Here is an 11,532-nt window from a genome sequence, read left to right on the forward strand (position 1 = left end):
AGGTGTCCCTGCCCGTAGCAGGGAGGTTGGAACTTGATGATCTTTAAGGTCCTTTCCAACTCTAACCATTCTATGATTCTACGATTCTATGATTTGGTCCATGGGTTTACAAGTGGTGTCAGGATTTGCAGTTACTTAAAGAAGGTGTGTCCTCAGTACAGAAGAAAACAATGCAGCTCCGTAGAAGCAATGTGGCTTTGTAGGAGGATATTTACTGCAGCTTCTTCCAAAGGACTGACGAAGTAAGCAATAATTACTTTAGATTTTGTGCTTGTGCGAATTTTGAAAAACAGCATATCAAAGTTGTGCAATACATACCAGCTGGCTCTCTGTTACCGTAGGTGCCGATTTGTAAAGGTTGGCCTGCAAAGAAAGGTATACAGTATTACATACAATATCATAGTCATTATAACGATGACAGAAGAAAGATACCAAAACCAAGTGTGACAACCAATCTCATTGCGAGCTTAAAGACATCAAAGCACTTCAGAATGATCTACAGATACAAGCAAGATGGAATTTGATTATCTTGCTTCAGTGGTGCAAATTAAGAGTAAACGTCATTTCAAAGGGGTTACCTGAAATGTATATAAGCACAGCAGACCACAGATAAAGAAAAAGAGCAGCCCTGAAGAGAAGGACTTGGGAGTGTTGGTGGACAAGAAGCTCCACATGAGTTGGAAATGCATGTTGGCAGCCCAGAAAGCCAACCGCATCCTGGGCTGCATCAAAAGAAGCGTGGCCAGCAGGTCGAGGGAGATGATTCTGGCCCTCTACTCCACTCTGGTGAGATCCCACCTGGAGTCCTGAATCCAGCTTTGGAGTCCTCAGCACAGGAAGGACATGGACCTGTTGGAATGGGTCCAGCAGAGGGCCACAAAGATGACCAGAGAGCTGGAGCACCTCACCTATGCAGACAGACTGAGAGAGCTGGGGTTGTTCAGCCTGGAGAAGAGAAGGCTCCGGGGAGACCTTACAGCAGCCTTCCAATATCTGAAGGGAGCCTACAGGAGAGATGGGGAGGGACTCTTTATGAGGGAGTGTAGCAATAGGATAAGGGGTAATGGTTTTAAGTTGGAAGAGGGGAGATTTAGATTAGGTATTAGGAAGAAATTCTTTGCTGTGAGGGTGGTGAGACACTGGAACAGCTTGCCCGGGGAAGTTGTGGATACCCCATCCCTGGAGGTGTTCAAGGCCAGGCTGGATGGGGCTTTGAGCAACCTGCTCTAGTGGAGGTGTCACTGCCCACAACAGGGGGATTGGAACTAGATGATCTTTAAGGTCCTTTCCAACTCTAACCATTCTATGATTCTATGATTCTAAAAGCACTACTTATTTCTGCATGTCTGTGTGCATTTTTAGCTGCTTCATGTTCTCTCATTTTTTCATTTGTGTCATGTCTATAATACTTTAAAAAGAATTTTTTTAGAATAGAACTGTCAAAAGAGCAAAAATGTCAATAATATGCAAAGTACTTAATTGATCATGAGAAATTATTTTTAAAATACTTGTAAGGGGGCTAAATGACAAAATGATAAATTTGTAAGAATTTGAAATTAAAGTTAAGAAAGCTTTTGTTGACAACTGATTTTGTGGAAACATAATGACTAATATATATATATTAGGGCACACAATAGTCATAAAAGTAATTTATTTTGAGAATTATTATATTATTACAAATTATTACAAATCCCTAAAGCCAGCAGAGGTGCTCTATTAGATAATGGTGAATGGGATCATATCAAAGACCATACAGCGTACAAGTGTAGCACTTAGTTTTCAGCTGGTACAAACTGCTATGACTTCACTGAAGTCAGACATTTTTCCATACTTTATACACTCTCTTGCTGATTGTACAATCATTTACATCCTTACTGGCATAAGAAGACAAAAAGTAACTGAGGCCAAGGCAAATCTATGCCCTTTTAATTGTTAAGTGGCAGGCTATTTCAATATATTTGCATAGTCCACTATTCCATATAATCTATTGAAGTAATTAGTATAATTATCATGTGTGCATACGTATACATTTATATGTATGTGTGTTAATAAATAATTCTTTATCATGATGACAGATTTTCCTATCCCTAACTCATAAACAAATTAAAGCATTTCTTTTAACCAAAACTCAAAGCAACATTTTGACAAGCATCTCAATATCAGACATCATGAATACAAAAAGATTAAGAAAATTATATTACAAAATTACCATTTTAATTCTTTCTAGTGAAATTAATTCAGTTGAATAAACTAAAAGCCTTCTAAAAGAATAAAAGATTTGCAAAAAAAGGATGACTGAAAATCATTACTCCAAGACAGCTCACAGGAGGCACTACAGACCACCTGGGGGACCTCACAATTTGATATTATAACAAGTGTCTGTACAATACTCAGTTCCTAATTTCTACCAGAGACAATGTTAGATTGGTTCAAAATAGCCACCTTGTTTCAAAACAGGTATCTTCTACCTACTACGAAGAGATGTTGGCCTTTGCATTATATCTCCTCTAGTGAACAAAAGCCAGCACTCACAGAGGCCTCAGGAAGCCATAAGGCTTCCAGCTTAATGGTTAGCACACTCCCTTGCATGCTTTGGTCCACACCAACTACCACTCTTCCCTATGGTTTTCCATCGTGGTCTGTGTGGTAGCATGGAACATGCTGCTCTCGGTAAGCTGAATGGATGAGGACATTCTGGGTCTTGTGCTGGGCTGGGGGGCTCACTGTGAGGGGAGGGAAGTGGAAAGGGAAGAGGAAAAGGCAACTCTATGGAAAACCACCTCAGTGTGCCCTTCCCCTAAGGGCCAGAGGATGAGCCACTACCTGGTTTATTAGCTGGAACAGAAAAACCCTTTGTATGTCCTACCGAGGAAGCAGAGCAAGAGAGGGGGAAAGAGCTGTGACATATGGGAGCTGTGACACCTGGCTCGCCCCTCGGGAGACTCTGCTATGCAGTGCAGCCATGGCAGAGTCCAGGAGAGCCTGGACCCAGCAAGCTCAGCCACAACAGCACAGCCTGGAGACCATGGTCTGTTTTCTGACATGCAGAAAATTCAACCTGTTTGTACAATTTATGGGAAATGTTAGCCTCCCAAGAATCCTTTGCGTTACTCCCAAATGTATTTTTAAATATTGCTTTGTTTAATTTATCTAGAAAGTTCCAGGGGAGACTGGGGACGGAAGAGTTTGTAAGGGTGATATTCTATGGCAGCAAACCTAGGCATATGTTGGATGCCTGAATTTATGGTATATGTCAGCCACAGTTTTGGGAGCTGGAGATCTGCACTGGAGTGGTATTAAATATACTCTGTTCTCACAGACTACCTCTGAAACACACTCTTATTTCATTGAAAGGCTCTCTTCCAATATCCTTTCTAATTAGTATGAGCCAGCAAAATCTGTCAAGTAAAAATCACAGTATGCAATAAAATATGCATACCGCCTCATTCAAGAAGCAAAATTGAATTGATCAGTCAAGCATTGTGCTGGCATAAAACTGGAAGGCCTCTATTGCTTTGCCAACTCTGCTTTGATTTGAGGTTCAATAGAAATGCTGAATGATGAATAGTAAGCAGAGATTTCTCACCACATGACTAGATGAGCTGTAAGCAAAATATGGAACCTGCAGTAACTGTGTGTGCTAGCGAGAATTAAAATGTTAATTGGGTATGTTTCAGTAATTGAACAGGTGACTCAATATAGAGATTTTCTTTTTATGTTGGAATGTGTGTATATGTGATAAAACAGCTTCTATTCATCTAAGAGTAAACTGTGGGGTTTCAGCCAGCTCTGTGTCTTGGAAAGAAAAGTTTGGGTGAACCCCAAATTCTGATGGATAGGTAAGAACTAAAGGACTTCTCTCAAAGCAAGTCCCCTACAGTGCAGGCTGGGTCCAAACAAATGCACCTTTCAGCACCTGTAATAGTCTGTTTGCCAAATAGCTGAGCTCTTGCCCACTCTTGAAGCAAGCAACAAGAAAGAAGTGTGTGAAGAAATTAATTTTAACATAATATTCACACAGGTAAAATTATCAACAGACACTGCACTGAAGAGATTCTTCATGATCCATCTCCATGATGCATTTACAGCAGTGGGAAGACATCACAAGTCTCAATTGCCAGTGCTCTAACATATTCATTTCTCTGTACAAGTCAACACTTCATATCATGAGTAGACACCTGTGCAGACTCACCCAGAATTGTAGCAAGAGCAGACAAATTAGATACTTCTGCATGCAAAATGTAGAGTAATTATGAAAGTACTTACATATCTGGTTTCACGCCCAGCTGCTCTCTGCAGTGTTGTTGACACCTTGTACAAAATAAATAGAAATATTAAGAGCAAAGAGGAGTAACTCAAAGAGATTTTCATCATAGGGATAGGTTATTACTTGCTCAAATTCAAGAAAGCTTCAGTTTTCGAGAAAGATTTATGCTATACATGAGAACAAGGTTAAAGCTGTTAAAGTTTTACTTGGTATGTTTATTTAATTTTTATTGCTCAAAAACATTGATCCCACTCTGTTGAGGATAGCATTTAAATTATCTCTGAGAACCTTCATAACAAAATGCTTACTAGTAGATAGCCATGGGTGTGGTTGGCCCATGAAATTTAAGGTACATTTGCTCAAAAAATAACCTGAAATGTCGCTTTTCTGTGTTTTCATTTGCAAGAATTTGCTTTCACCTGACTAATCCATGCTAATTCTAAGGCATTTCCTTATGATATGCACTCTTTTGTCCTTCATGCCTGTGATTCTCTTCTACCCTCAGTTGAAGCACTTTGCTCTTGTGTTCGAAGGTCTTCACAACCTTTAGCCTGGTCCCTATGCCGCTGAGCGTTAAACTTACCTTTTGCCCCCTCTATGTGGTTTCATGACTGCTAACAGATGTCTTCCATTTGGTCAAGGCTCAACTCTCCATTGCCCAAGGAATTAGGTTTTTGATGCTATAGCTCAACTAAACAGCAGCATTTTAACCACTTTGGATTCAGCACAGGCATTGGAAAGCCTTCCCTCAGTAAGAGTCTGTGCCTGCTTCTTCAGCTACTGTTGTATTTCCATCCTTCAGCTGCCTGAAGCCTGATTCACCTCTGCGTGCTGGTTAACAGAAGTAATTTCAAAAATGAAAATTAGATTTGAAGTGTATATTGAATACAGCCACTCAGGCATATGCTGGTTTTGTGCCCTGTTTTTGCCTGGCGGACTGGACACTGTGCAGGATGTTTTGAATGCGTTAGCTTTTTGATGTGTTCCTCTGCCAAAAATCCCTTTCCTCCTGTTCCCAGTTGGATTTCTGCCGTTTTCACTTTCCTAAATCTTACATGACCATCTTAAATTTACCTGGGACAAACTGAGTACAGGGCCCTCTTCCCTTGGTTAGTCATTCTTCTGAACTAACAGTTCCCAGTGCCCAGAAGGCACTGGGTTCATCAATATAACTTAGTGAAACCAGAAGTTTAACACTAGTATAGAAAGTTACCCCTGCCTCTCACTACCTGTTCCTGAGTTATCAAGGGTAAAAGGATGTAGCAGACATCCCCCTCCTGTGAGGGCTCATTAAAAGGAAATCAGCACTTAAGAGCAAGTCTATTTATTCATTTCATCATCGCACTATTTGAAAACCAATAATGAACATGAAAAAATTGTTCTGCAAGATGTTTCCAATCATTGAAGCTATAAACATTGGCTCCTCTGTAGTAAGGATACATAGATGAGATGAAATCTGGGAGAGGGCCAGAAACCCTGTAATTTGGAAGGCTGGGTATAAAGGACTTCTTCCTTGTGGATCCTACCCCCTGAAGCCTTAACAAACAGTTTCTGTTCATTAAGAATATAACTCCTTCTGACTTCAGGAAAGCATCCTGCAACAAAGACTGCACTGACTCCTGGGCTACAGTTCTGCCCTTCCATGTCTTTTAAACTACCAGACACTTCTACTGATGTTGCGTCTCTCAGGTGCAGCTTTCTGTTGCCATAGACATAGGCTCTATTGTGATTTTGCTTGCCTTTATATATCTACCTGGAAAGAGCCCCTGGTGTGTGGGTGGGCTTATTCACCTACCTTGCCAACATCTGACTCCATGCTCATCTGCAGAAAACTTGGAGAAGACTCGCATCGGCGCTGGAACATTATTTTCAACAGAGAACGGGCTTATTAATAACAAGAGATAAAAGGAAAGGAAAAGAAAAAGTCAATCCCACATACTGATGGGTTACCATAGTCAACGGGTCCTGCAGGACTTGATCAATGACAGCACACAGCTCTTCGGTTTGTTGCCTGAGCCGGGCAGGGGAGCATATCTGAAAAAGGAGGACGGATCATCCATTCAACCGTCGCTTTTTGTTTTCAAATAGAGATTTGAAAGACATATAACAGCACTACCTCTGAATGGGTGTCCAAAGCAGGGCCTTCAGTCACACTAGCAGTCTCGGTTGGCTCTTCTAATGCCTGCAATTCAAAAGATTTTGGTGTGATACTGAGTTAAAAATTTGAAAAACCAAGAAAACATACACTTTTTGCAATTTTGTGTTTCTAAAGGTGGCACTTGCTGTTTCCCCATGATAAGATGGGAAGAGAAGAAATTACAGGCCTAGTAAGGTTCTTCAGGTTACCAACTCCTGATTCTGAATTAGAGGGGGAGGTGTAGAGAGGGAGAGCATTCAAGCTAGGTGAATTGTCTCCACTTTTCGATATCAGGAAATATCAGTATAAACTGCCTTCCCTTTCAACAACGCCGTCCTTCTTCGCAGTAAATGTGCAGTGGATGCACTCTGTGTACCACAGGGGGGCCAGGGGCTGCCTGCCACGCACCCTCGCAGGAGGACCACTGGCTGTAGGCAGGTGGACAAGGCAGGGGTCCAAGCACACAGGAGGCCCTTTCTTTTCCCCCACCAGACATTGCCTTTAAAAAGTGCCACCTGTTTGAAGAGGAGGGTGACTCCACATTGCAACAAAACCACTGCTCGACATTTTTACCTTTTAGCCTGAAATGTAGAACGCAAAATATGTGAAATATATATATGTGATATCACATTAGTTAGGTAAGTAATCTCTCCAAAACAAAACACAATCTTCTTGTGCTTCCTGCTTTCCTATGCTCGTGCTTGGAGCAGGTCTGAGAACAGTGGGAATCAGTTTGCTGATCCCTCTGCTCTATCAGGAAACTCACAAAACTGCCTCAAAAGCCAAACTCCAGTGCTCAGCTCCCTTTTCATCTTTGTCCAGAGTTTGTAAGGCACACTCTCACTGCCATCACCCATTTTTGCTTTGAAGTGATTTTCAAACAGACTCCGTGCCGAGACCAAATATTACTCTGCTGATACGTGAAGCTGGACTACAGCAGAGGGACCTACAGGGTTTGTGGACTTTTTTTTTTTTTTCACTTCATCAGAATAGTGAGAGAGGGTGAACGAACACAATCAAGGGTAAGAAACAACTACCCAGAAGATACTGAGGAGTCTTCCTAGAGGAACTACAGCCATATCCACAAGTCTCTGTTCAGAACCAAGACTCTGGATAATTTAAGTGCTGAACTTCCATCAGTTTCAGTAGAAATTGGGTACCCAAATATCTTTGCCTTTTGGAGCCTTCATTGACTAAAGAACTCAGGTGAACGCAGCACCAAGGTCTATGAGCTCCACAGTCCCCCTGAGATATGTCCATCATGTAGGAGCCATGCTAGAGCAAGCTACAGTGTTCTTCTTCCTTTTTGAACCTTTGGAGAAGGAAAATTTTAATCTTCAAAGTGATTAATCTAATTTCTTTCACTGTTTTATCTCTTTTTTTTTGCCTTTTCTTTTTTTTTTTTTTATCTTTATGAACAGCCCAAGTCCTCCAAAGAAAGAGAAGAAATAGAGAGAACTAGATTTTAGGCATCTCCATCACCTCTACAAAGAAAATGTACTGTTTAATCTGTTGCTAGCTTTTCAAAATACAGCTCAATTTTTTTTTCCAGCCATGCTTTTTTTTTTCACATTTCCACATAGAGAAAAATGTGAGATTAAAAAAGTACTAGTGTTTCTGAACTCATTACTGTAGTTATCCTGCAATAATGTTATGATTAATTTAAAGCATTAGTGCTATCTACAGTACTGTTGATTAGTGTTATCAACAGTATTCAAGCTTCACTTCCTATGCTGATAGTCTAACAATATTAAAGGTGGAGCATTCCTATTTAGGCATTCAAATTTTTGTATTATATATGAAAAACAATAGTGGAACCACAATGTAAAAGAAGAGTGCAATTTAGAGAATGTAAATGTATTTGTGACAGAATTTAAATGTTCAGACGAAATAACCAGTTGCTGAACCACTAGTTTTTCCTTGCAAAGGGCGACTTTGGGGGTGTGATGCATGTATGCCATTGATGTCAGTGGTGACTACAACCCTTCCCTCCTCTTTCCCCCAAGCTATGTGATTGATAAATCTGTATCAGGGATGAAAGAATACTGGTAAATTATCTGAACAGGTTCCCCAATATTTTTTTAGAAGAATGAAACCTCTTGGCAACATACAGGAAATATAGAACTTTGTTTCATCTACCAATGAACCACATCAAAAGTAGGAGAAAACAACAGATATTGTAACCAGGACCCAACACAGCTTCCTTCTTACTGTATTGTGAAAACCCTGGGCTGAGGAAAAGCCAAGAAGTTTCCTCTTCCATTTCTCTTGTATATTTTTCCCATCAATATCTTTTCCTAAGCCCTCAGCACACACATAAAAAAATCCATCTGTATTAAAGAAATTCACATACCATGAGTTCTTTTAACTTATTTCTTGAAGATCCTGGGAGATGATACTGAAAAGACCTGACTACTTTTCCTCTTATAAAATAATTAATACCAAAAGCTGCAGGGCTTAAGGAAAAAGGGAGCTCATAGCTTGCTCCTACATTGACATGCTTGGTTATTATTACAGACTAACTAGGTCCTTTATCACTCTACAACTGCACAAATTGTTTTCTTTCTTTCTTACCACTAGATATTTATCTCTTGCCTTGAGAAGAGTTTTGACATGAATACATAATCTGGATGCAAGAAATTCACCTAGTAAGTGCACACTAGAAGTACCTGGGGAAAACAAAATCTTTTTTTATCAAAATATTCTTAACAAATTGTTGCCAGAAATGCTTTCCAGGTCCAGAAAGCTCCTGACATGCTTCATAATAGCAGCAGTTGTCTACCAATAGTTGTGTCCAGCAGTTAAGTCTACCGTCTGAGAGTGGGAAAAATTGGCATCCAAGTTCCTGCTGTATGATTTCAAGGAGTGACTTGAATCTGCATTTGCCACGATCAGTCCCTGTACCAATGGATGTCTGGTAATACAATATGTAATACAAGAGTTCCCTCAGGGCAAGAACTTAAAGCTGGGTCTTCAGTGTAGCAGGTCACTACCATATTTCCTCAGTTGTATTTCTTTTTTTCATTAAAAATAAAATTAAAAAAAAAAAACTCACTCATTTTTTTCTTATGCATGAGAAGGAAAATACTTTTTTTTCCTTTTTTCTTTTTTTTCCTCCACAAAGAAAATATACTGCATTGCTGACAGTCGGCTGTGTAGGCGATGGGATGCAATTACTAGGTCTTTGGCATTTTCCCAGAAGTCTAACATCATATGGAAAAACTTTTCTAGACTCTCTTGAAGTTAGCCAAATTCATTGTGACAAGATAAAACGTGGAGAACAGCCATAAACAGACAAAATCAATAACCTAAGATATTTACTCTGTAAGAAAAAGGATTTTTTTCTACATCTATTTAAAATAGAAAATACAGTTCTCTACTTGTAATTGGTCGATAAATACAAGCCAGATAAGTCAATAGTACTTTCATTTGCATCTCTTCAATCCATAGCCAGTTATACCTTGTGCTTTTCAGAAGATCGTTAAGTGTGGGATAAGCCTCTACTGTGAAGCAGGTGTGCTTCATCGCGCATCTCATCATCCAGGTTTCACCACAGTTCAGGCTGGAGGAAAGCTGAGCAGAATGTTTGCAGCGCCTCTCCCCACCTCCCCCCACCCCCAGGTCTGCTTCGCATCAAAATGATGCCCAGATAAGGGAAGTTCACCCCAATCAGCACGCAGAGGAAGTGTGTATCTGGACGAATACAGCAAACCCAAATTCCCCTGCATAGACATTGCTGTAGACCAAAGACCACTGAATTGTTAAGAGAAGACTTTTGGTTTGCAATTCCAAGGCATCCAAGGGTTTTTGGTTTACATCGCAAATTTTTCATAATTCTGAAGATGAAGTATGGTCTGATTTAAGAGACTGACTACTTAAAGCTAAGAATTTTTCTGTTGCTCCCTGAAATAAACTTTTCATCACTATCTATTTTCACTGAAAGGTATTTTTATAGATATTTGATAAATGCATTCTAAGTAATAGATGCATTACTTTTTAAATACTATCTGATTAGAAATGGAATTTCAAATTAGACTGTGATCAGATCTATATAACTGTAGAATACAAGAGGGGATGTAAGTAAAGGGGTGACTCACTGACTCAACGTTAATAAGGCCAGAAGGAACCATAGTGATCACCTAGTCTGACCTTTTCTTTAAACCACAGAACTGCCTGGAATTACTGTATGAAGTGCCAGAAAAGTGTCCTCTCTAGATTTTTCAATTTCTGTGATAAAGATCCCATTTCAGTCCCCGGAATTTTTTTCTAATGGTTAATTAATTCCTTCTGTTAAACTTTTGCCTTATGCCTACATTAAACTTGTCCAGCTTCCTCTTCCAGCCAGTGGATTCTACCATCTGTTGGGCTGAAGAGGTCTTTATCACGGCCAGTGGATCTGTGTGGTTATGATGGCACTGCTGACTAACCATGGTTACCACCACCTCATTATCACCATCCTCCGCTCTCCCTACTCAGGTACTGTGAAGCTGTGCCCTTGCTTGTGAGGACACTGTCCTGCCAGCCTTGTTGTCACCCTGTCTCCCAGTTCACCTTCCCTGTGGAGCAGCCCAGTCTTGCTGCTCCCTGACAGAGCCTGACCATGCTGAGGGTAGGTCCCTTAAAAACAATTTTTTGCTCTTCTGGCTGTGAAGAAAGTTACAGACCAATCTTCCAAGAGATATCCTGGATTGGGCTTCTTCTGAGCAGAGCACAGATGGGAGGAACATCAGGTTCATACAAACTCAAACAGCTGGAAAACATGCCAGTTACAAGATTTTATGAGATTAAGCCACTTCCGGGGGTGCCAAAGTATACACATATATGGTCAATAAGCCTTTTCTTCTCTGTTGACGAGCACAGATTTGAACAACTCACTTTGAGTAAGAGTACTGGAGGATAAGAAGAACATGTTCTAGAAAAACCATTAAGATGATGATAACCTAACGGTTTCACAAGAAGAAGTTGAAAACTGCTGGCTGAAATTAAAGCATCTACACGCACACGAAAGAAAAAGTTGATTTGAGAAGGACACTTAGACACAAGCAGACAATTTAGAGGCAGACAAAGCATCATACCTTACATGACATATCAATGGCAGCTTTCTGTCATGGGATCTAATTAATACTGC

The 11,532-nt window shown here is 40.3% G+C and overlaps 1 protein-coding gene across 7 annotated transcripts in view; it reads right to left on the bottom strand.

The window, feature by feature from the left end:
* The window catches only part of MLIP (muscular LMNA interacting protein), a 123,070-nt gene that overhangs the window by 38,844 nt on the left and 72,694 nt on the right, over positions 1–11,532 (bottom strand). For all 7 annotated transcript variants that reach the window (XM_074154116.1, XM_074154114.1, XM_074154113.1 and 4 more), the window contains 5 exons: positions 6,384–6,449; positions 6,218–6,301; positions 6,063–6,122; positions 4,267–4,311; positions 319–363 (listed from right to left, as the gene is read on the bottom strand). In XM_074154116.1, coding sequence (XP_074010217.1) covers positions 319–363; positions 4,267–4,311; positions 6,063–6,122; positions 6,218–6,301; positions 6,384–6,449 — 300 coding nt within the window. The remainder of the gene's footprint in view (positions 1–318; positions 364–4,266; positions 4,312–6,062; positions 6,123–6,217; positions 6,302–6,383; positions 6,450–11,532) is intronic.

The sequence above is a fragment of the Numenius arquata genome, chromosome 9 (genome assembly GCF_964106895.1).
Source record: "Numenius arquata chromosome 9, bNumArq3.hap1.1, whole genome shotgun sequence".
NCBI classification, from domain to species: domain Eukaryota; kingdom Metazoa; phylum Chordata; class Aves; order Charadriiformes; family Scolopacidae; genus Numenius; species Numenius arquata.